The sequence below is a fragment of the Barbus barbus genome, assembly GCF_936440315.1.
Source record: "Barbus barbus genome assembly, chromosome: 35".
Classification (NCBI taxonomy): Eukaryota; Metazoa; Chordata; class Actinopteri; order Cypriniformes; family Cyprinidae; genus Barbus; species Barbus barbus.
This window is the reverse complement of record NC_136763.1, coordinates 742,281-769,205: the sequence shown is the minus strand read 5'-3', so window position 1 is coordinate 769,205 and position 26,925 is coordinate 742,281. Positions and strand designations below refer to the sequence as shown.

The 26,925-nt window shown below is 35.1% G+C and overlaps 1 protein-coding gene across 2 annotated transcripts in view; it reads left to right on the top strand.

The window, feature by feature from the left end:
- The first annotated feature begins 105 nt into the window (after positions 1-105).
- LOC306855242 (son of sevenless homolog 1-like) overlaps positions 106-26,925 on the top strand; it is a 73,884-nt gene continuing 47,064 nt past the window's right edge. Inside the window, exons 1-9 of one of the 2 annotated variants that reach the window (XM_079393781.1) lie at positions 106-709; positions 10,356-10,481; positions 13,266-13,397; positions 15,983-16,147; positions 17,278-17,484; positions 19,782-19,925; positions 20,623-20,733; positions 20,906-21,004; positions 23,099-23,226. In XM_079393781.1, the coding sequence (XP_079249907.1) occupies positions 638-709; positions 10,356-10,481; positions 13,266-13,397; positions 15,983-16,147; positions 17,278-17,484; positions 19,782-19,925; positions 20,623-20,733; positions 20,906-21,004; positions 23,099-23,226 (1,184 nt within the window). In that variant the 5' untranslated portion in view covers positions 106-637. The remainder of the gene's footprint in view (positions 710-10,355; positions 10,482-13,265; positions 13,398-15,982; positions 16,148-17,277; positions 17,485-19,781; positions 19,926-20,622; positions 20,734-20,905; positions 21,005-23,098; positions 23,227-26,925) is intronic. The other variant, XM_079393782.1, reaches the window with a different exon arrangement.

The window sequence follows — 26,925 nt, the reverse complement described above, 5'->3', positions numbered from 1 at the left end:
TAAATGTGATATATGTTGTTATATTTGTTGTTTTATGCTCGATTGTTTTCTGCTGACGGAGTGATCGGCGATCCGTTAGTTCGCCTGCGCCGCCCGTGCGTCATTGCGTCATCACACGCACAGTGTTTTTGCTTCGTCTCTTTCAAACCGCGGAGACTCTTGCGTTTACACCCTCGGTGTTTCCTCTCGGTTTGGACTGTCGCGCTTCATCCGATGCTCGAGCGTTTGCGGTGGATCTCGAGGAGCGGCGCGAGGCTCGGTGACGCGGAACGCGGGGAGTTTTCTGAGGCGTTTTATTGCGCATGTTCATGAACCGCCCGAATGAACGCGGATCAATAAAACCCCGACATCTGATCAAAACACGGCGGAAGCCGACAAACGGATCCGTTCTGTGACTCGAGTCCCAGCGAGCCGAGCCTGATCGCGCCGATCGATACCTCGTCGATATCTGATCGATCGCTGAGGAGATGCGCGCGCACTGATCGCCTCAGGGATCGATAGCTGATCGATAACACATGCTGGAGCTCCGCTGCTGTCTGGAGGATGCGATGGTCACATTAGGCAGGTGTGCTCTTCCTCCTCCTCCTCCTCTGGTGTGTCGGATCAGGTGGATGTGAGACACACACACACACACATCATGCAGTATGATTTCTACAGTGAGGAGAACGCGCCCAAATGGAGAGGACTGCTGGTGCCGTCACTCAACAAGGTGAGACAGCTGTCAATCAATCAATCAACACACATGACATCCGTTATATCGGTTCATGCATTCCCCGGGATTCGAACCCACGACCCGGTGTTGCGAGTGCAGGGAAGACACGATTTGATCAAGCCGCCGATACCGATATCAGAAGATTATTATGAGACCGATATATGACCCTGGGGCACTAAACCAGTCATAAGAGTCAAGTTTATGAAATTGAGATGTATACATCATCTGAAAGCTGAATAAATAATCTCTCCATTGATGTATGGTTTGTTATGATCGGACAATATTTGTCTGAGATACAACTATTAGAAAATCTGGAATCTGAGGGAGCAAAAAAATCTAAATATTGAGAAAATCTCCTTTAAAGTTGTTCAAATGAAGTTCTTAGCAATGCATATTACTAATCAAAAATGAAGTTTTGATATATTTATGGTAGGTGTGTTACTCACTTGTGTTACTCATGATTGCTGTTGTGCTGCAGGGTCATATATATATATAGGGTTGGGTATCATTTGAAGTTTATAGATTCTAGTTTCGATTCCAATAAGATGAAAATCCAGTATAAAAAGTCAAACATCTATTGTGTTTTTTTACGAAGCATTCTGTTGCAGCTGAATAACACGAGTAAAACTCAGCAGCCTACAGAACACTCAGACCTACAAGAGGAGCTTTTGCCTGTGCTTTTAACAGAAACACCAGCTAGACTAATATCAGTTTCAAATATTAAAGCATTAAAGTCAGCAATAAAATAAGAACAAACTAATCAATTAGCAAAAGCATACATTTCAAGAACAGAAACTAATTAATAGTTTAAAAACACTGCATAGTTTTCTTTTCATAAATAATCTATAATTTATTAAAGATATTCAGTCAAGCTCAGTGAATGATCTTCTTTTGTTCTCTGATTAATGTTAATGACAGGCGGTGCGTTTATTAGGCTGCTGTCTCTTTAACACCGAACGCACACAGATATTAAAATACTGTACATGTGTGTTCTCTTTCTCATCTGTTTACATTCACAAGACAAATACACTGTGTTTATGATGATATACTGACGTAGTTTTCTGCATACTAATTGATAAATATGAAAGAAGTCAGTTCCTGCTCGGAACGGTTTCTTGATAACACTTTATTTTAAAGGATAGTTCACCCAAAAATGAAAATCCTGTCATTAATTACTCACCCTCATGACGTTCCAAACCCGTAAGACCTTCGTTCATCTTCAGAACACTAATTAGGATATTTCTGATGCAATCCGAGAGCTCTCTGAGCCTCTCATAGACAGCAACACAACTGAAATGGACCTGGACCTGGGAACACTTCAGTTGTGTTGCTGTCTATGGAGGTCAGCTCTCGGATGCAAGATGTTTTTAGTTGTTCTCAGTAAAGATGCTTTGTTTAGCCAATGCCAGTTTGTTTGTTCATGCAATGCTGATTGTCTTATTTTGCTAATAGAAAAATTCTTGTCACAGCAACTGAAATAACAATTACTGTCGTTGAGGTAATACATTTCTTTCTGTTTCCTGGATGGAAAAATAAAGGTGTAGTCACCACATTTTTAATTTTATGTTTATTTTTGAATGATAAACAGTGAATTGTTATAGAAACCTTAACGGATAACTCTAATATGTTGACAACAGTGTCTTTGTTTGGAAAACATCTTACTAGACTAAGATATCCAGGAAACAGATAGAAGTGGTGGAACATACTCTAGGCCTCAAAACCTCAAGAACAGTCAACAAATGTTAAAAAGATGAGCTCTTTACATCACAGTACAACAAATAACCAGCAATAAAGACAGAACAACAACACAAGTTTAACTGAAGTCAGCAAACAGCAAAACAATAATCCTATAACAGTAACTGCATAATTGATTCATGCTGCAGTGCATGCTGGGAACTCACAAAGCCTTAACATTTCAACAAAATGAAATTATTTGTTCAGACAACTTTGTTTGACTAGTTGGGACGATGTTTGGGGTAATTTTGTTGGTCTGATGTAGTTTCAAGAAAATAGTATTTTTAGTATTTCTGGAAAATCTGGAAAATATGCAGTTGCATTTTTTTACTGTGCATTTTTAAAGGGGTCATATGATGCATCCAAAATAAAAGTTTTTGTTTACATAATATGTGTGTGTACTGTGTATATTTATTTTGCATATACAAATACACACACATGCATGTATATATTTAAGAATTTTATTTTATATATTAAATATATTTATATATAATATAAATTATTTGAAAATAAATATATACATGTAAATATAAACACATTGCATTACACCAAATAATGCTATTTTTAGCATGGTCATATGACCCTTTTAAATAGATTTAATTGTAATTAAAAATTTATTTGGCATACAAATGTACCTCAGCTTCTGCTCTAAACTATAGGGAGCGTTTTACATTACTATCTAATTACAATTAACAACAGAGCCCAAACTTAAATTCAATTAGGCCTACTATTTATTTTTCGTGAAATGCCCTTCTCTAGACTTTATTTCTATAGATCTAACGAGCTGTGGACACTGATGACTTGCCTGAGGTAAATGAAATGCTACGTGATATTTTGTTTTAATGACGTCTTTCTGTGGTTGAAACACAGATTGAGCGATTAGACGAGGCATCAGATGTTAATTCATGTTTTATTTTAGTTATATTTTATAACTAGTAGTAAAGAGTAAGAGATGATCACGAACTGAGGCGTTTATACGGCGATCTGTCGCGCCACATCAAAGAGTGCCAAAACACAGTTTATTGTTTGAATTTCCTGAAAAAAATGGACATAATTTGAAAGATGAGACTTTGTTTCTTATCAAAAGTAACAATAGAAGTTTCCAATAAAGTCCCACTCATGCAGTGGATAAAACAATGCTGTATTTGATTGGTGCGGCAGCATACCGAACCGAAAGACGAATACGTGTACCGTTACACCCCGAAATGAGATGCACACAAAACTGCTGATCTATGTTGTGATTGTTCCCAATATTTACTCAAAATATTGCACTCTATCCATTCAAACCATCAGTAGATTTTAAAATTAGACGGAATGACGTGCTGATACCGATAATCACTAATGTAATACAGTTACAGAGTTTTTGGGGTTTTCAAATTTTTTGGGATAATTTGCCTTTCCATAAATTATGGCCTAAAAAGTCTTAAATCAGACCAGAAAGTCAAATTCATAAATTGTGGCATTAAATGTTGCACGCACTGCAAAAAAATCAGTATTTTTGTCTTGTTTTCCGGTACAAATATCTGAACATCCTTAAATTGAAATACTGGAGATGCAAAAGAGATAAAGTCTTGAGGAATGGACCAAAATGAACAAATGTCTGTCATTGAGGAATGAAAACTTGTTTCAATTTGAATTAAGTAGATTTTTCTGCGCTTATTGTCAGATATCTGTTCTTAGAGCCAGACAATGATATCGGTACGTTTATAACAACATAAAGCAGGTGAGATTTGCTATATAGTATATATCAGTTTACGAGAGTTAATGTATGAATGCAGATCAACTTGGATATAATTATATATGCAACTTCGTATAAAAAGCTAGGTGGTAATGTAGTTACATTTTGTGATGAAATAAGAAATCACGCAGCTGGGATTTGCTATATCTAGTAAGTTGGATACACTTATATAATTGTAGGTTGAAGTTATTAATTTATTATGTAGTGATATTGAGACTTATGAAACCTGTGAGGTTGTATTCATGACAGCTTGTTGTGCTGACTAGCCTAATTGCTATTTATTGACGTGTATCTCTGGTAAATGATGCAGATGATTTAAGAAATGACTTATCAATGCATAATAAATCATATCTGTTGAAAAGATTGTCAAATGTTGAAATGGCACAAGCTGATGATCTCACATTGGCTGAATATCATTTGAATATGGGTCTGTCGCTAATGATCATCCGTCCATGAGATCTCGTGCGTCTGTGTTCATGCTCAGATTCACAGCTGCTGATCTCGTGAACCTCTCTGCTGTGTGCCGATCCAACATGGCAGCGCTCTGGATGCAGTTTCAGCTCGCACTCGCTCACACTACTGTGCTTGGCAGCTTCTTGCTGTTTCTTTCTGTGACGCTGAGTCCATAGCAACAGCAAAACTCAGAACACTCCTGCTCATGGGCCGCATATTTGCCCTCATACAGAATCCATCAAGATGTTTTTAACTGAAATACGAGTCCATAATAACGCTTCCTCCAGTGAAGAAGTCCATCTCCTGTTGTCTCTCACATCAAAATCCAGCCACATATTTGTTTAGAGCTGTTTTGTCTTGTAAACGCTGCTTGATCTGTGCAGATTTCTCTCCTGATTCAGACCAGACCTGGAGGAAGAGTTATTATGGACTTGTATTTGAGTTAATAACGTCTTGATGCTGGATGTTTCATCTTTAGTCTTCTCCAGATGTTAACTGATGGACTGGAGTGGTGTGGATTATTGTGATGTTTTTATCAGCTGTTTGGACTCTCATTCTGACGGCACCCATTCACTGCAGAGCATCCATTGCTGAGACACTGATGCAGAGACACATTTCTACAAACCTGATGAAGAAACACACTCATCCTGATCTCTGATGAACTGAGGATTTTAATTTTTTTAAGTGAAGTGTTCCTTTAATTTGTTGATCGTATGATCCTTGATCTCACCGTCATGTGATGTGTTGTTGACCTGGTCAATCAGCTGATATCGGGCCTTGTTAAGATCATCAGCAGTTGGTAAACGTGTCTGATTAACAGAAGTGTGTCTATTCTGATGTTTATTGACCGTCAGTGGATGCTGCTCATCTTCAGTTTTTAGCTGCGGTTTAGTGTGCGTCTCGTTTGTTGTTATTGAGTTGAATTTGGAGATTTTGTAATGAAGATTGTTTTAAGACCTCTGTTCTCTTCACCAAGGCTGCATTTATTTGATCAAAAATACAGTAAAAACAGTTAAATAGTATTATAAATTAAAATGGCTGTTTTCTAAGTTAATATCTGTTAAACTATAATTTATTTCTGTGACCAAAGCTGAATTTTCATCATCATTACTCCAGTCTTCAGAGTCATTAGGGGTCGACCGATATGTGTTTTTCAGGGCACATACTGATTATTACAGATCAAATAGACCGATAACCGATATATGTGTCTGGTGTAAAGATGAAAATTAGTGTCAAAATTAAGAATAATAAGGGCTCTGACGACAAACTTTCTTTAAATGCTTTTAAACACATCTTTAATTCTGGGAACTGCTAATAATAACATTTAAATAAATGTTAATAATAATAACATAAAAAGTGTTCAATAATAATAACATTGTTCAGTTTAGTAATAATAATAAATGAATAATTTAATAAATTGTTCATTTATGCAACAAATGGACCTTCCTTTAGCAACTTTCTCTGGAAGTTATTTGGCAACACTGCGCGTCTGTGCCATTCACACACAGTGCATTTCAAAATTTCATTATTTTATCGGCAAATCAGTTTTGAAAATGACCAATATCGGCTCCGATAATCGATCGAGCCCTACACATGATCCTTGAGAAATCAGTTTAACTCTGAGTTCTTGTCATATTTTATTACCATTTTCTAAACTATAACGAATAAACTAAACTCTTTTCAGCTCAAATATTGTCTTGAAGTCCCTCTGAGATTTTGATTTAAAATTTCAGTAATTTTACAACACATTCACATGTTTGTGTTTCTTTGATTAATGATCACATGACTTGCCGTTAAACAAATAAAATATTTGTTTTATTTTAAAATATATCTTTTTTTTAGTATTTGTTGTTTATTTTTTAAATTGGACCTTTATGATTTGTTTAACTTATAATTTTGTTTTTTATTTTAGTTATTTATTTTAATTGTACATTTTTTATTATTTAAATAATTTTAGTAAGAGCTTTATTTTGATTTGTTTTTATTTTGAAATGTCTTATATTGATGTTTAAATTAACTTTTAATAAGTATATTTTTAATTTGTTTTGACTTTCATTTGTATGATTTATTTAACTTAAGTGTTTTATTTTGATTTTTTTTAATTATTTATTTTAATTTTGCGTATTTATTATTAATTAACTTTTAGTTTTTATCTTAATTTTTTACTTTCATTTTTAAATTTTATGATTTAAGTTTTATTTTGATTATTTTGATTTTTAAATTATGTATTTAAATTTAAATGTTTGTGATTATTAGCTTTGAAATTATTTACTCGTGTTAATTTTACATTTATAATTAACTTTTGAGTTTTTTACCATATTGTTTTAAAACTCTTATATTTGTATGATTTAATCAAAGTGTTTTATTTAGATTTTTTCATTTAGCAATTTACATTTGTATGATTGAATGTTTAGTAAGTGCTTTATTTCGATTTGTTTGTATTTTAAAATAATTTATTTTAATTTTACATTTATGATTTTTTAAAACTTTTTATCTTGCAATTATTTATTAACATTTTTAGGGTTAGTTTAGTTCTGATTGGTTTTTATATTTCTCTTAATTTAATTTGACATTTTTGTGATGAAGTATTAGTTTTTCCTGCTCTAGATGAATCTGAGATCTGGAGGTTAGTTTTATTGGTGTAGCAGTAACGGCATGATTTCTGGCTTGTGTTTCTTGCCCCAGTGACCTGAGCGTGTTTGACGTCAGTCCTGTACTCTGGTACAGTAGGGTAAAGTGTGTGTGTGTGTGTGTGTGTGCGCTCCTGCAGTCCTCTGACCAGAGTGATTGACAGCTGCCCGTCACTCTGCTGTGCTGTTGTGGATTTGCGCAGACGTCACACTGATGAACACACACACACACACACACACCGAGACTCACATGAGGAACTGAGTGTGTGTCGTGTTTGAGCGATGTCTCAACAGGAAGATGTCCTCAGGCATGTTTCGCTAGAAAACTAGATTAGACTGCGTTTGTAAAAATATCTCATTGTGGGAGCTGAAGGATCTCTCTCTCTCTCTCTCTCTCTCTCTCTCTCTCTCTCTCTCTCTCTCTCAATTTCAATATGTGCTTTATTGGCATTACAATTGTTACAATGTATTGCCAAAGCATAGTGTTTACATTAAATATAGAACAAGTATGTAAAAAAAAAAAGCATGTATATACAAAATGGAACAAATCAATTCTAGAATTCTGTGAACAGTTTAAAAGTTTGTGTGTGTGAGAGTGTGTGTGTGTGTGTGTGTGTGTGTGTGTGTGAGTGTGTGGGCGCATCACTGATTTGTTGACTCCTCCCTCTTTTTGTGACAGGCATCAATGTATCTTGCTGCTAGTGAGATACAATCTTGTTTTTCACCTAATAAATACTGAAGTTGTGTTTTCTTGTTTAACATTTTGAAGTCAGGGTAAAGTGTTTCAAATTGTGGATCAAATGCCTCTCTAATGTGTTGATAGTTAGGACAGCTGGTGAGGAAGTGTTGCTCTGTCTCCACTTCTCCATGAGTACAGTATGGACAGATGCGGCTCTCTCTGGGCAGCCAGTGCTGTCGATATCTGCCCGTCTCTATAGTCAGAGTATGACTGCTCAGTCTGTACCTCGTCATCTGTCTTCTTAGTTTACAGTCTTTCACTGTACTCAGATATTCTGCAGTTGTGTAATCTCTATTTAGGGCCAAATAACATTCAAGTTTACTTTGTTTTTCTGTTTTTCTGGGGAAGTCGTGGCCTAATGGTTAGAGAGTTGGACTTGTGATCCAAAGGTTGCGGGTTCGAGTCTCCGGCCGGCAGGAATTGTAGGTGGGGGGAGTGAATGTCCAGCGCTCTCTCCACCCTCAATACCACGACTGAGGTGCCCTTGAGCAAGACACCGAACCCCCAACTGCTCCCCGGGCGCTGCAGCATAAAATGGCTGCCCACTGCTCCGGGTGTATGTTCACGGTGTGTGTGTGTTCACTGCTGTGTGTGTGCACGCGTGATGGGTTAAATGCAGAGCACGAATTCCGAGTTTGGGTCACCATACTTGGCTGAATGTCACTTCACTTCACCTCACTGTTGTTTCTTTCCAATAGGTTAGATAATGTTCTTTTTGTTCTTTTATAATTTGGTTGGGCCAAATGTTGTGGCTGATTATTTGAGTGTCCTGCTGCTGGATGTTAGTCATGTTAGTCTGTGTTTGCAGCTTCAGGACCATCTGAATCAGGGGACTTTTTTCAGGGTTCACTTCATGGTTTTTAAGGGCTTTAAAATGATAAGAGTTGGGGTCGCTCATTTTTAAGTGTTTCCAGAATGTGATGGCTCGTTTCTCAATGTGCATTAGTAGAGGGTATTGGCCTAATTCTGCCCTGCATGCGTTGTTGGGTGTGCTCCTCTGTACTCCGAGGATGCTCTTACAGAACTCAGCATGCAGGGCTTCAAGAGGATTTTTGTCTGATTTAGGAGAGGACCCCACACTTCACTGCCATATAATGCAATAGGTTCTATGACTGATTGGAATATTTTGAGCCAGATTCTAATTGGTATTTGAATTTGGATAGATTTTTTGATGGCGTAAAAGGCCCTTCTTGCTTTCTCTTTCAGTTCATTCACAGCCAAATTTAGTTTACCAGTTGCATTTATCTTCAGCCCGAGGTATGTGTAGTTTGTGGCATGTTCAATATTGGTCGTACCAAGGGTGAATTTGTGTCTCTTTCCCTGAAGTCTGGGTCTTTTCTGAAATGTTTTATGTTTCTGTTATGTTTCTCTCTCTCTCTCTCTCTCACACACACACACACACACACACACACACACAGGCTCAGGTGGGAGAGAGAATAAAGACACTCGTCTGATTTGAGACGTTCTCACTAGTTTATTTTAGTATCTTTGAGATAATATTGTAGTTTTCATTAATATTTTGAATTTGTTTTTGTTTTTTTCAATATTTTCTGTCTTCATTTTAAAGTTTTAGTCATTTTATTGTGTTTTTTGTCATTTTTAGTTTTATTTGTTTTTTGTCTTTAGGTTTCTATTATAGTTTTTATAAATATTTTAAAATCTTTTTTATGAATATTTTCTATTTTTATTTTTATTGAAGTGTTTTAGCAATTTTGTTGTGCGTGTTTTGTCATTTTTATTAAATTTTGTTGTTTTTTTTGTCTTTAGGTGTCTAGTTTCTATAAATATTTTAAATTAAATTTTATTTGAATTTTTTTCCATTTTAGTTAAAGTTTTAGTAATTTTGTTGTATGTTGGTGTTTGTGTTGCTTGGATGTTGCTCATTTTAATTTACCTATTTAAATTTTACATATTGATTATTTAATAAACTTAAGTGTTTTGTTATATATATATATATAATTCTTTTTTTTTCAATTTTATTTTTATGACAAGCTTTTGGTAAGTGCTTTATTTTGATTGTGTTTGTATTTTAAAATGTATTTTATTTTTACATTTTTATTATTTATTTTGTTTTTAGTAAGTGATTTATTTTGATTGTATTTTCAAAAATATATATTTTTTAATATACATTTATTTTAATATACATATTTTACATTTTAATTTAATTTAAATTTTACATTTTTATGATTAAATTTTTAGTAGTTGCTTTGTTTTTTGTTTTACAATTATTTATTTTATTTTAATGATTTAATTAATTTTTAGTAAGTTTTTTCTTTGTTATTTTGAAAGTATTTTCTCTGTCATGGTTCTGTGCTGATGTGTGTGTGTGTGTGTGTGTGTGTGTTGCAGGTGCTGAGTCAGGTGCACCCGAAGCTGTCGTCGCAGCAGGAGGCGCTGCAGTACATCGAGGGCCTGATCCTGGTGCTTCTCAACACTCTCTGTCAGGCTCAGCCGCGCACCGTTCAGGACGTGGAGGTGAACCTCGTTAACCGTCTCGTTAACCGCGGCACACGCTCAGGCTCATCATCATACAGTTTCTGCAGTTTCTGCTCTATTAGCGCCACACTCATTTCCAGTAAAAAAGCCTGATATCATGAAATCACATCACACATATCGATTATAATTTGGATTTCTTAGTGTTTCTGAAAGAAGTTTCTTCTCCTCACCAAGACTGCATCTATTTGATCAAAAATACTTACAAAATTTGAAATATTATTAGAATGTAAAACAGCTGTTTTCTATGTGAATATGTGTTGAACTGTAATGTATTTCTGTGATCTGCAGCTGTATTTTCAGCATCATTACACCAGTCTTCAGTGTCACATGATCTTCAGAAATCATAATAATATACTGATTTACTGCTCAACAAACATTTCTGATTATTATCAATGTTGGACACAGTTGTGCTGCACAATATTTTTGTGGAAACTGATATATATTTTATTTTTCAGGATTCTGGGATGAATAGAGAGTTTAAAAGAACAGCATTATAAATGTTGTTACTGTCAATTTTGATCAATGTAATGCGTCCTTGATCAATAAAAGTGTTACTTTAAGTTTTAAGTTTTCAACATTGATAATAATCAGCAATGTTTGTTGATCAGTAAATCAGTATATTATTATGATTTCTGAAGATCATGTGACACTGAAGACTGGAGGAATGATGCTGGAAATACAGCTGCAGATCACAGAAATAAATTACAGTTTAACACATATTCACACAGAAAACAGCTGTTGTAACACTGTAATAATACATCACATGTTTTACCGTATTTTTGATCAAATAAATGCAGTAATCTGACAATCAAACAATAATAAATCTGACTAAATCCAATCCGCTGAAGTAAATGTACAAAATCTACACATAATTTCTGATAGTTCAGCATAACTGATGCACTTTATGCTTATATTTGTTGTCTGGTTTTAGGGTGAAATATGAGCTCACTCATTGAGATCTGATGAATATTTTACTGTCAGTTTGAGGAATCAGGCAGAGAAACACGGTCATGTGATGCTGAGCATCTTGGGACTCGACGCATCTGAATAGTGCTTCTGATGTGAATGTGTGTGTTGATGTTGACTAACTGCTGCTGTGTTTGCTTGTTGCTCACAGACGCCGCTGTGAGTCGCTCAGGTGCTTTAGTTTGTGCTGTAGATGATGTTAAACCCTCAGCTGGTTTATCATGCTCTCCTCCTCCTCCATCACAGCCCTGACTAGCACTGGGCGATATCAGTAGATATCGATAATTATCTGGATAAATGTCAGATTTTTAAAGACAGATTTGTGCTCCAATGTGAGAGTTATAAACCCAGACGCTTCTCTATGGTCAGAACATGACAAACACATTTTTGAATTCTTTACACCTTTCCAGTCATTTTTCCTTAACAAAATCAATATCGCAATTAAAAAAATAAAATCTTAGTTTCTGCATGTTTTAATGAGTGATATTGTTCCAAATCAAGAGAAGGTTTGTGTTTCCTGATAATATTAATAATAATATAAGTAGTGCTGTCAAACGATTAATTGCATCCAAAATAAAAGGTTTTGTTTACATAATATACATGTGTCTGTGCTGTGTATATTTATTATGTATATAGAAGTACACACACATACAGTATATATATGACCCTGCAGCACAGAAGCAGTCATCAATAACACAGGTATATCTGTAGCAATAGCCAACAATACATTGTATGGATCAAAATTATACATTTCTCTTTTATGACAAAAATCATTAGGATATTAAGATCATGTTCCATGAAGATATTTAGTACATTTCCTACCATAAATATATCAACTTAATTTTTGATTAGTAATATGCATTGCTAAGAACTTCATTTGAACAACTTTAAAGGAGATTTTCTCAATATTTAGATTTTTTTGCTCCCTCAGATTCCAGATTTTCTAATAGTTGTATCTCAGACAAATATTGTCCTATCATAACAAACCATACATCAATGGAAAGATCATTTATTCAGCTTTCAGATGATGTATAGATCTCAATTTCAAAGAAATGGACCCTTATGACTGGTTTTGTGCTCAGGATCACATATTTTTATTTTGTCTATATTTAAATTAATATAATTTATATTATGAATAAATATATTTAATATATATATACAACATTTTTCTGAAATATATATATATATATATATATATATATATATATATGCATGTGTGTGCATTTATATATACATAATAAATATTCACAGTACACACACTATGTGAACACAAACGTTTATTTTGGATGCAGTTAATCACGATTAATCGTTTGACAGCACTAAGAACATTTTCTAACAAAAAGTGCAAAGTAACAAGAAAAAAGAAAATATTTTTTGTTAGAAAATGTTTATGTACTATTTATTCAAGTTTATTCTGATACTTAATTTAAATGATCTAAATATTCTTAAGAATGAAAAGTTTGTTGTCATTTGAAAGCGTGTAGGCCTTCTTGCATTATTATGCTGTTATGTTATGATTATATATTCAGTGGCATAAAATGGTCTTAAAATGACAATAAAATCACTTATCGCAATTATTTCTGGAGCGATATATCACACAACAAAAAGTTGTTATCATACAGGCCTATTTATCATTATTGATATATCGCCCAGGCCTAGCCCTGTCTCTAATCATCCTCGTCTTCATCATGCTCTCTCTGTGCTTGTGTTGTCGCTCATCTCTCAGTGTTGGGTCCTCCCCTGATCTCTGTGTCTGCTGTGGTTTGTGTGTTCCTCACATGTGCTGCTGTTCTTCAGGAGCGAGTGCAGAGGAGTTTCCCGCACCCCATCGAGAAATGGGCCATCGCAGACGCTCAGGCTGCTATCGAGAAGAGGAAGAGGAGGAACCCGCTAGCGCTGCCCGTCGACAAGATCCACCCGCTCCTCAAGGTGTCTCCTCAAACCCACAGCATCAGCCCGGAGAACACGCGGCTTGATTCATCAAAGCAGTGGCATTATTTATGAACTCAGATCTTTTGAAAGGGCACTTCCATCTTTATTTATTTATTTGATTTAATAATAATAGGAATAATTGAATTCATCATTTTTATTAAGTAATATCATTATAATTTATAATGCATTATTTTGGTTTTAGTTTTAATTAATAGTATAGTAAGAATTTACTTAATAAAAGTAACAAAAATATGATCATTTATATTGTATTTATAAATTATTATTAATTATAGTAATATCATTTATTTGTTATTACTTTATTTGATTTCATAAATGTATTTTATGATTAGTTTTAATTTTAAAATAATAATAATAATAATTGAATTCATCTTTTTTATTAAATAATCATTATAATATATTATTATTAGTAGTTTTTAATAAGGATAGTAATCATTTAATTTATTTATTTGATTTAACAATATTATAATTTTATTTAATTAATAATAATAATAATAGAAACTTATGTGATTTAATAATGTTGTAATTTATAATAATGCTATTTTTAAAAGTAATGTTATATTTAATTTAAAATTGAAATTTAAAAAATTGAGAATATTATTATTATTATTATTATTGCAATACTAGCAATATAAGTACTAGTAGTAATAATAATAATTGATATTATTATTTGATCATCAGGCTTTTATGGCTCCTAGTCTAATATAGTGAGAATATGGCAGCTCAATTTTATTCAGAGACTCAAACTGAGCAAAAATATTAATTTGGTGCATATGCTGAAATTTATATGATGAAATTCTAATGCTTTTAATATAAATCAATGAGATTGTTCATCTGAAAATATTACTAAAGTTATTCTTACATATAGTTGATAAAAATCAGTGAAGATTTGACAGTCAGGTCCATATATATTTGGACGCAGGCACAATTTTTTGATCTTAAAGTGCAGACTCAGCTTTAATTTGAGGGTATTCTCATCACAATTGGAGGAAAGGTTAAAGAATTGCAGCTCTTTAATATATACCTCCCCTTTTTTCAAGGAAACATAAATAATTGGACAATTGACTCAAAAGCTGTTTCATGGACAGATGTGGGCTATTCCTTCGTTATTTCTATATCAATTAAGCAGGTAAAAAGCCTGGAGATGACTGTATTTGGAAGCTGTTGCTGTGAACCACATCATGTGGTCGAAGGAGCTCTTCATACAAGAGAAACAGACCATTGTTAGGCTTCAAGAACAAAACAGATCCATCAGAGAGAGAGAGCAGGAACATTAGGAGCCAAATCAACAGTTTGGTACATTCTGAGAAAACAAGACCGCACTGGTGAACTCAGAAACATAGAAAGACCTGGACGTCCACGGAGGACAACAGTGATGATGATCGGAGAATCCTCTCCATGGTGAAGAAAAACCCTTTCACAACATCCAGCCAAGAGAAGAACACTCTCCAGGAGACAGACGTGTCTACAATCAAGAGAAGACTTCACCAGAGCAAATACAGAGGCTTCACCACAAGATAGATTAGACATCTGGAAAAGCCAGAGCACTTCTGGAAAAGCGTTCTTTGGACGCTGAAATTAAGATCAACCTGCACCAGAATGACGGGAAGAGAACAGTCTGGAGAAGGCTTGGAGCAGCTGATGATGGAAGCACACAGCATCATCTGAGTATCATGGAGCAGTGTGATCATGAGCTGCATGGCTTCAGTGGCTCTGGGTTACTGCTGTTTAGTGAAGATGAGACAGAAGACAGAAGCAGCCGGATCAATTCTGAAGTGTGTCGAGATATACTCTCTGCTCAGATTCAGTCAAATACAGCAAAGCTGATTCAGCGGCGCTTCAGAGAACTAATGAACAATGACCCAAAACATACAGCACAAGCAACCCAGGAGTTTCTGAAGGTAAAACAGTGGAATATTCTGCAATGTCTGAGTCAATCTCCTGATCTCAACCCGATTGAGCAGCATTTCACTCCCTGAAGACAAAACTAAAGACAGAAAGAGCCACAAACACACAACAACTGAAGTCAGCTGCAGTAAAGACCTGGAGAAGCATCAGAAAGAAGAAACCCAGTCTCTGCTGATGTCCATGAGTTCAGACTTAAGACCGTCATCGCCTGCAAAGCATTCTCAACAAAAAAATCAGCAAATTATTTATGATTACATTTATTTGTCCAATTACATTTGAGCCCCTGAAAGTGGGGGGACTGTGTATAAAAATGGTTGTAATTCCTAAACATTTTGTGTTATACTTTAGTTCAACCCTTGAATTAAAGCTTATAGTCTGCACTTCAATTTCATCTTGATTGTTTCATTTTAATTCTATTCTGGTGGCATACAGAGCCAAAATTATGAACATTGTGTGAGTGTCCAAATATAAATGGATGTAAGTGTATTAGTTGAGTGGTTTTTACTGTTGATGTCCAGATGAGGGTGCTGACGCTGCGGTGGCTCCACACATGAGCATCACTCAGGCTGTAGTGTACTTCACTGATGTTCTTGTGTTTGTTGTGAATGAAGCGAGCGTGTGGTCATGTGACACTGACGGCTCTGTCTCTCCTGCAGGAGGTTCTGGGTTATAAGATCGATCATCAGGTGTCGGTGTACATCGTGGCGGTTCTGGAGTACATCTCTGCCGATATACTGAAGCTGGCCGGAAACTATGTGCGAAACATTCGCCACTATGAGATCTCGCAGCAGGACATCACTGTGGCCATGTGTGCTGATAAGGTACGACCAACCGGACGCACGGACGCACCATTCTGATCAACATTATTTGAACAAAAAGCTCCAGGTTTGCTGTGCTTGTTTGTGGAAACATCATTTGACCAACATTTTGTGATTAAATATCAATATGGCTATAAAATAATAATAATAACAATAATTTTTACTATTACTGAATATAAATACAAAATACCAAAAAAAAAAAAGAAATACTACGACTGTAATATTTCACTGTAAAAACAAGTATTTAAGAAAAATATAATAGTAATAATAATAAATCATAATAATAATACTTTTTTAATTAAAACAATTCAGGAAAAATGTAATTAAATTAAAACTTAATTGAAATACTTTTATATATTTATTTAAATATATAATAATATGTTTGATTGATAACTGTATTACTACTATATAATAAAAAATGAAATAAAACCAAAATATGAAATATTACTATTTTAATATTTAACTGTAAAAAATGTGTACTTAGGAAAATAATATAATCATTTTTATTTTACATAACAATAATATTACTACTACTACTACTACTAAATAAAAAAAACTAAATAAGAAATATTATTGCAATATTTCACTGTAAAAAAAAAACAAATATTAAAACAACAATAATAATAATACTTATTATTATTTTAATATAGAAAGTGTTTTTATAAAAAAGTAATAATCATTTTAGTAATACACATTTTTATTCATACTTTTATTATTATTGTAAAATATAAAATACTAAACTAAGAAAAAATACTATTGTAATATATTTTACAAAAATGAGTATTTAATTAAAATACTATAATAATAATAAAAATAATAATTTAATTTTACAAAACAACTCTAAAATTACATTATAATATTCATGGCTGTCTTAATTTCTTCATTTTCAAAACTTTTATTTTGAAAATTATTATTTTGATTGTATTTCGCCCAGCTCTGTCCTAGGCTCCACCCAGCTCTGTCTCAGGCACCGCCCAGCTCTGACTCCCCTCAGTTCTCTCAGGCCCCGCCCAGCTCAGTTTCAGGCCCAGCTCAGTCTCATGCCCCTCCCAGATTTGCTTCGCCTTGCTCTGACTCGGCTCTGTCCCAGGCCACGCCCAGCTCTGACTCCGCCCCTATGTCTTTGCTTGCAGGTGCTGATGGACATGTTCCATCAGGTGGAGGAGGACATCAGCGTGTTTCCTCTGGACGAGGAGCCATCTGCAGCTGAGGAGCAGATGTACTATGACCTGGTGAAGACTTTCATGGCGGAGGTGCGTCAATATCTGCGCGACCTGAACCTCATCATCAAGGTTTTCCGCGAGCCCTTCGCCTCCAACACCATGCTGTTCTCCCCACACGTGAGTCCTGCTCCTCATCCTCACTCCTCTGCTCTAGGGCTGTCACGATAACCGCAATATCACAATACTGCGTTATTGATGCTCATTTAAACATTTGAACCCTTTCCAACAATGACTGTATGATCTTGAGATCCATCTTTCCACACTGAGAACAACTGAGGGACTCATATGCAGCTATTACAGAAGGTTCAAACGCTCACTGAAGCTCCAGAAGGAAAAACCATGCATTAAGATCCGGGGCATCAAAACATTTGAACAGAATGGAGATCAGTACATTTTTCTTATTTTGCCTAAATATTATATTTCTTTATTTAGTACTGCCCTTCAGAAGCTACAGAAGATATTTACATGTTTCCTAGAAGACAAAATAAGTCAAATTTCCCCTTATCTTCAAATTCAAAAGTTTTCACCCCCTGGCTACATCCCACAGCCATTGTTGGAAAGGGTTCAAATACACAAAAATGCTGGATAACCAAAGAATTTGTGAGAGCTGAAGGATTTTTCTGAAGAACAGCAGACAGTTTAACTGTTCAGGACAAACACGGGACTCATGAACAACTATCACTAAACAAAAAAACACAGCTGCGGATCATTCAGCTAACAACACAGTATTAAGAATCAAGGGGATGTAAACTTTTGAACGGGGTCATTTTTATAAATTCAACTATTATTTTCTCTTGTGGACTACATGTAAACATCTTTTATGTGAAATATCTTATTATGGTCAATACTAAATAAACAATAACATGCATTTTGGTAAAATAATTAAAGGGGTCATATGATGCGATTTCAAGTTGTCCTTTCTCTTGGGAGTGTTACAAGCTGAATGTGTATAGAAGAGATCCCTGAAGTTGCAAAGACTAAAGTCTCAAAACCAAAGAGATATTCTTTACATTTATTTTGAAAGCTAAAGCTCGTGGTTATGGAAAGAGGCGTTACATTTCCGACTTGTGCTTGTGGAGTCGGCCAATCACAATGCACTGTGCCAGTTGGCCAATCAGAGCAGACTGCACTGTCGGAAGGGGAGGGGTTTTGTATCTCCCGTTCCACCACATCCCAAAGATGCTCTATTGGATTGAGATCTGGTGACTGTGGAGGCCATTTTAGTACAGTGAACTCATTGTCATGTTCAAGAAACCAGTCTGAGATGATTTGAGCTTTGTGACATGGTGCATTATCGTGCTGAAGTAGCCATCAGAAGATGGGTACACTGTAGTCATAAAGGGATGGACATGGTCAGCAACAATACTCAGGTAGGCCGTGGCGTTTAAACGATGCTCAATTGGTACTAAGGGGCCTAAAGTGTGCCAAGAAAATATCCCCCACACCATTACACCACCACCACCAGCCTGAACCGTTGAGACAAGGCAGGATGGATCCATGCTTTCATGTTCTTTACGCCAAATTCTGACCCTACCATCTGAATGTTGCAGCAGAAATCAAGACTCATCAGACCAGGCAACGTTCTTCCAATCTTCTATTGTCCAGTTTTGGTGAGCCTGTGTGAATTGTAGCCTCCGTTTCCTGTTCTTAGCTGACAGGAGCGGCACCCGGTGTGGTCTTCTGCTGCTGTAGCCCATCTGCTTCAGGGTTCGACGTGTTGTGTGTTCAGAGATGGTATTCTACATACCTTGGTTGTAACAAGTGGTTATTTGAGTTATTGTTGCCACTCTATCATCTCTAACCAGTCTGCCCATTCTCCTCTGACCTCTGACATCAACAAGGCGTTTCATCCACACAACTGCCGCTCACTGGATATTTTCTCTTTTTCGGACCATTATCTGTAAACCCTAGAGATGGTTGTGTGTGAAAATCCCAGTAGATCAGCAGTTTTTGAAATATTCAGACCAGCCCGTCTGGCACCAACAACCATTCCACGTTCAAAGTCACTTAAATCCCCTTTCTTCCCCATTCTGATGCTCGGTTTGAACTTCAGCAAGTCATCTTCACCACATCTAGATGCCTAAATGCATCGAGTTGCTGCCATGTGATTGGCTGATTAGCAATTTGTGTTACCAAGCAATTGAACAGGTGCACCTAATAAAGTGGCTGGAGAGTGTGTGTGTGTGTATATATATATATATATATATATATATATATATATATATATATATATATATATATATATATATATATATATATATATATATATATATATATATATATATTGATTGATTGATTGATTGATTGATTGATTGATTGATTGATTGATTGATTGCAATGATACTGCATATCGCACTATTGAGCCACTCAGAATCAGCACAAGGTATATTGGCTGGTCTGCTCTGTTGCTGTAGGACGTGGAGAACATCTTCAGCCGGATCGTGGACATCCATGAGGTGACGGTGAAGCTGTTGGGGCTGATCGAGGACACGGTGGAGATGACCGACGAGGGCAGTCCTCACCCGCTGGTGGGCAGCTGCTTCGAGGACCTCGCCGAGGTCAGACGCTCACATACATATCTCCAAATGATGAAATAAATTCATTGCATTGTTTCAAAGGTACAACAAAGACATCGCTATATGAAATCAAGTATTTTTGGCAAAGTGCAGTCACTGCAGTCAGACCTAAACATGAAAATTAATTAATTAATGATTTTTTAAATTAATATAGATATTAAAATTTATAACAACTTTAATAATTGAAGTTATAATAACTTCAATAAGTTCTTATAATAACTTTAATAATTATTTTAATTTAATAATATTTTTATTATTATTACACTTTATTTGTTATTTAACAATAACATAATTTTTAATATTAATAAAAAATATTTTTAATAATTATTTAATCATTTAATATTTTATTGAATAGTAATGCTATTTTTTTATAATTTGGTTAATTATTAATAATAATAATTTAATTAATGTATATATTTTATTTAATAACAATATTATATTTTCTTTTTAAATATTAATTTGTAACATTCGTAAAAGTAATTGTTATTATAACTGATGTATTTATGTATTTTGAAGCTGTATCGCTCAGCACTAGTAAGATGGATTTGTGTTAGTGTGTTGTGTTTTTGGAGTTAGTGTAGTGTGTGATGATTGAAGTGTGTCGCTCTGTGTGTGTGTGGCGCTCGAGCCGCTTGTTTTTCCTGTCGTCCATTAACTCTGAGGTGTGGGCCATTTTCAGGAGCTGGCCTTTGACCCCTACGAGACGTACGCACAGGATATCCTGCGCAGCGGCTTCCACGACCACTTCCTGAGTCAGCTGTCCAAACCCGGAGCGGCCATCTACCTGCAGGTCAGAGGTCACAGACGCACTGGAGATATGAACACACACAGTGGAGGCCAAAATGATTAGAACACTAGTATTTTCAGCAGCTAAAAATAGTTTTTTTCTATCTTTTGCTGTAGTTTCCAAACATTCATTTAGCCATTAATCATAATAATCCAGTGAGATGTTTGTGTTTCAGTCCATCTGTGAAGGCTTCAAAGAGGCGGTGCAGTATGTTTTACCGCGGTTACTCCTCACGCCCGTCTACCACTATCTGCATTACTTCGAGATTTTAAAGGCGAGTGTCATCAGCACCGATCAGCTTCCCACAATGCACCTCACTGACTCGTACATAACTTCTGAAACCAAATGATGCCAAATGAATCGTTTCCAAACGTACAGGACATAGGAAAACTAATAAAGCACGTTCAGATCTTTATAAACGATAGCTTTAGAGCTGCGCTACTCCTGTTCACCTCTAGACACTTTAACCAGATTATTTCAAACATATTTTACATTTCTAAATTCAGAGCATCAACACTTTTCAAACCCTGATGCAGGGTTTAATATTGATGTTATCATTTATAATAAATGTTTTGTTTTTTAATAAATAATAAATAATTATAGTCATCATTTAATTGCATTATATTTAATAATAATATTAATAATTTATATTGCATTTTTATTTTAATTTGTAATTAATTTGTTTTATTTGATTGAATAACACATGTATGCGTTTATAAAAAAGCTTGGAGGTGCACTTTAACTATTCTATTTTTAATTTCTACATTTCAAAACGTTTAGCGCATGAACACTTTTCAAACATTGCTGCAGGGTTTAATTATAATATTATAACTTATAATAAATAAATATAGTAACTTTTTATTTATTTTATTTGTATAAATAATAATAGTAATCATTTAATTACTTTTTAAATGAATAATAATGTAATTTATAATTCATTATTTTATTTTTAATTTTTTTATTTGAATTAACAATAGCTCATTAATGTTTATAAACAATTTTGGAGGTGCACTTTTTTTCTTCTTTTTTTTAACAATAGATTCTATTTAACTAAATTTACAGCATGAGCTCTTTTCAGACCCTACTCTGCCGTTTCCCAATCTGGGGTTTATAAATTGATGAAAAGATAATAATTAAATCATAAAAATGTCAAATTAAAATTAATAACTAACTTTAAAATAAAACCAATCACATTAAAATGCATTAAAATCCTTTAACAGACATTAGAGAAGCATGAACATGCAAATGTGTTGTTAAATTATTAAACATGATTTTATAATCTGAGGAATGCTTCGAGTGAATGTTTGAGCTCAGAGTGGTTCGGCTGACAGAACGTTTGGATGATTATGTGTTGTTATATTGATTGGTTGTGTGGCCTACATTCACTCGTGTCGATGGATCTGGGATCAGTGGTTCTGTCTGGAGTCACAAGGATCTGAACATGTGCCTCTTCCAGAGCTCCAGCGTTCCCAGCAGCCCTAAGCTGCTTTTCTGGATTCTTTCTGAGGGATTTATGGAGCAGAAAGCAGCAAATCTCTGCCGCTGTAATGCCTGTACAGAAATCAGAAATATCTGTTTGCAAACACGAGCTGACGAGATATGACAGGATTCCTGCCTTGCATTCGTTCAGTCCATTACAGACCCCCACAGAAGTTTCAATCGTTTAACAACACATTCGCATGTTCACTTTAACATTGTTTTAATTAGCATATTTAGGATTTAATTAATTGTACTAAGTGTGTTATGTTGTTTGGGTTTATTTTTAAATTAAATATTTATTTTAATTTTTTATTGATGTCAATAATTTGTAGTAAATATTTTATTTGGATTTTATTTTAATTAAAAAAAAACTTTTTTTAGTATGTGTTTTATTTTGATTCACATTTAATTACAATTTATTTATATATTATGTTTTATTTAACACATTTTAAATAAGTGTCTTATTTAGATTGTACTCTAAAATTATTTATTTTAATTTTACATTGTTATTATTTGATTTCAGTGTTTTATTATTTCTTAAATTATTATAATTTTTTATTTCATGTTTTTATTATGTCATTAGTGTTTTATTTTAATTCACTTAATATTTTAAAATTCATTTTTTACATTTTTGGATTTTATTCATTTTTAGTTTTTTGACTGCTTTTAATTTGTACAAAATGTAAATTTAAAATTTTTATTTAATTTTATTTAATAAATTATTATAAATAAATATTTATTTGAATTTGACATTTTTGTGGTTAATTTATTATTAGTTTTTATCATCATCTGCTGAACCCCAGTTTGGGAAACCCTGACTAAAGCATTGTCAGATGAGTCCAAATATTTCTCATCTCTGTCTGCTGACTGTCTGTCTGCTCCTCTGCAGCAACTGGAGGAGAAGAGTGAGGATGAGGAGGATAAAGAGTGTTTGAAACAGGCCATTACAGCCCTACTGAACCTGCAGAGCAGCATGGAGCGAATCTGCTCAAAGAGCCTCGCCAAGAGACGCCTCAGGTACACACACACACACACACACACACACACTTATACACACACACACACTTATACACACACTTATGCACTAAACACACACACTCACATGTTTACTTGGCTCGCTAAATGTGGACATTGCATAGACTTGTATTGTTTTTATATATAGCTGGTTATACTATAATGCAAGTTTAACTATTTATTTATTTATTTTATTTGATTTATTATTTATTTATTTAAAATTTTTATTCTTTTTATTTTTTTACAGTTTTATATACAATTTTTTTATATAATTTTTGCAAATAAAGGAAATGTATATGACTGAATAATTGTGATAGTACTTAAATATAATTCAAATGACATAACATTTGTTAACATGTTGTTAAGATTAAAAACTGTTATAGTTAGTTATTGGCTGGCCATTGTGTCCCGTCCGTATCATAAACATACATGTGATGAGTGTTTCTCACACGCACACACACACTCACTCACACACGCACACACACACGGGTCTCCACCCATCAGCCCTCATGTGTTTCCCTCTGACCCTCAAATAGCGGTGGAGGTCTGTTGCGTCAGGTTTGGGCGTCCCGGCTGGTATTGTTCTCAGAGAGAGAGAGAGAGAGAGAGAGGAAAGCGGCCCTTAGTCACTCGCTCGCTCTCTGAAGGAATCATGAGGATCTGACCTGGTTTCTGCTGGTTTTGTGCCGTGGCTGGTGTTTCTGTGGTTTTATGCGTTCATGTATGTGGAAAGGATGGGTGATCTTACGGTACGTGTGTGTTCCTCGTCACTTTCACGCTGTTTGTGGAGTTATGAACTCGATTAGACCAGAACAAAGAATCCACTGTGAGCTGTGATGATCGTGAGCGTCTGAGATGATTTATGTTTTTAAGTCAGTCATGTTGTTGAAAAGTTGATTTAATTCAACTGGATTGCTTGAGAAGTCATTACTCTTGATTTTTCCACTGTTGCGTTTAGTTTTAGAGTCGAGTGATCTCAGTGTAAACCAGCTCTTAGTTTTGTTGATCAGACGCTCTTGTGAAGGAAACGATTACAGTTACAGTCGTGTTTGATTCTGTATTAAAATAATAGTTCGATCAAAAATAAATAATTAGCTGGAAATGTGCTCACCCTCAGTTCATCAGAGATCAGGATGAGTTTGTTTCTTCAGCAGGTTTGTAGAAATGTGTCTCTGCATCAGTGTCTCAGCAATGGATGGTCTGCAGTGAATGGGTGCCGTCAGAATAAGAGTCCAAACAGCTGATAAAAACATCACAATAATCCACACCACTCCAGTCCATCAGTTAACATCTGGAGAAGACTAAAGCTGAAACACATCCAGCATTAAGACGCTTTTAACTAAAATATGAGTCCATAATAACTCTTCCTCCAGTGAAAAAGTGCATCTCCTGTTGTCTCTCTCATCAAAATCCAGCCACATATTTGTTTAGAGCTGTTTTGTCTTGTAAACGCTGCTTGATCTGCAGATTTCTCTCCTGATTCACACCAGAACACTTTTTCACTGGAGGAAGCGTTATTATGGATTATGGACTCAATGTATTTTAGTTAAAAACATCTTAATGCTGGATGAGTCTGTGTGTGTGTATATGCGTGCGCGTCTGTGTGTGTGTGCGCCTGTGTGTGTGTGTGTGTGTGTGTGTGTGTGCGCGCCTGTGTGTGTGTGTGTGTGTGTGAGAGAGAGAGAGAGAGTGTGTGTGCGCGTGTGTGTGTATATGTGTGTGTGTGTGTGTGCCTGTGTGTGTGAGATGAGGGTAATGGTGTAACACTAGTGTAACAGTGCAGTGTGGCTCTGCTCCAGCGTGTGGCGCTCTTCAGTGAGACGCTGTCATGAGGAGGGACAGTCTGCGCTCTCAGCGTATCCACAAACACACTCAGAAGTAAGATGTCTTTAAGCAGTTCCTCCTTCGCTCTCGTCCTGTGATTTGTAACACCAGAGGCAATCAGACTCCTCCTCCTACTAAGAACATCTGAGCGTCAATCTGATGGTGTAGAAGCGTGTCTCTTTCAGGTCCTGGAGGGCTGTTGATCTTAAAGCTGATTGGACACTGTACACTGGTTATGTAAAGTTTGGTAATGGTGAGGAACCTCCAGGACTTGGTTTAGTCCTCAGTAAGAGCAGATTCATCTCCCCTTCCTTCCTCATCCTCTCCAGTGATCATACTGTTTACTCCAGCTTTACTCTCATAATAGCTCTTTATTTTTGTATGGCTGGGTATTGACAGATTTTCACTAATCAGTTTGATTCTGATTCAGAAGCTCTTGATTTGATTCTGATATGATTTCATAATGATTGATTTGGAAATATATTGTCAATTTTTCTGAAGGGAAACAACCATTCAGGGTTATTATAGTTAACTAAAATCATTAAAAAAGAAGACAAAATTTTTGTGACTTAAAATAAAATAAACGAATAAAAATAGAAGAAAAAAACTTCAAACAAAAATATTAATAATAGTATTTCAGTTATGCTAAAAATAAAAAGCTGTCAGTTGAGACATTTAATATTAATGGTTAAAATTAACTATTAAATTCAACTATTAAATAGTTTTTTCAAAATAATAATCAACGCTCAAGTAAAAACTGTTGTGTACAAACATTTGTATTGCAACTTTAAGTCAACTTTTAATAACAATTGTTTCTACTCCAATTTTTTGTTAAAATATAAACGTTTAAACAGTGCATGTAATAAAAACTAATTTATTCAAACACACAATTAAAAAATGAAAACCTGATTAACAGGTTGAGTAAAAATACACTTAGATCCATTTATATTTGGACACTCACACAATGTTCATAATTTTGGCTCTGTATGCCACCAGAATAGAATTAAAATGAAACAATTAAGATGAAATTGAAGTGCAGACTTTAAGCTTTAATTCAAGGGTTGAACTAAAGTATAACATAAAATGTTAAGGAATTACAACCATTTTTATACACGGTGCCCCCATTTTCAGGGGCTCAAATGTAATTGGACAAATAAATGTAATCAACTAATGCAGGCGATGACGGTCTTAAGTCTGAACTCATGGACATCAGCAGAGACTGGGTTTCTTCTTTCTGATGCTTCTCCAGGTCTTTACTGCAGCTGACTTCAGACTTTCTTCTTCCCGTCATTCTGGTGCAGGTTGATCTTAATTTCAGCGTCCAGAGAACGCTTTTCCAGAAGTGCTCTGGCTTTTCTAGATGTCTAATCTATCTTGTGGTGAAGCCTCTGTATTTGCTCTGGTGAAGTCTTCTCTTGATTGTAGACACGTCTGTCTCCTGGAGAGTGTTCTTCTCTTGGCTGGATGTTGTGAAAGGGTTTTTCTTCACCATGGAGAGGATTCTCCGATCATCATCACTGTTGTCCTCCGTGGACGTCCAGGTCTTTCTATGTTTCTGAGTTCACCAGAGCGGTCTTGTTTTCTCAGAATGTACCAAACTGTTGATTTGGCTCCTAATGTTCCTGCTCTCTCTCTCTGATGGATCTGTTTTGTTCTTGAAGCCTAACAATGGTCTGTTTCTCTTGTATGAAGAGCTCCTTCGACCGCATGATGTGGTTCACAGCAACAGCTTCCAAATACAGTCATCTCCAGGCTTTTTACCTGCTTAATTGATATAGAAATAACGAAGGAATAGCCCACATCTGTCCATGAAACAGCTTTTGAGTCAATTGTCCAATTATTTATGTTTCCTTGAAAAAAGGGGAGGTATATATTAAA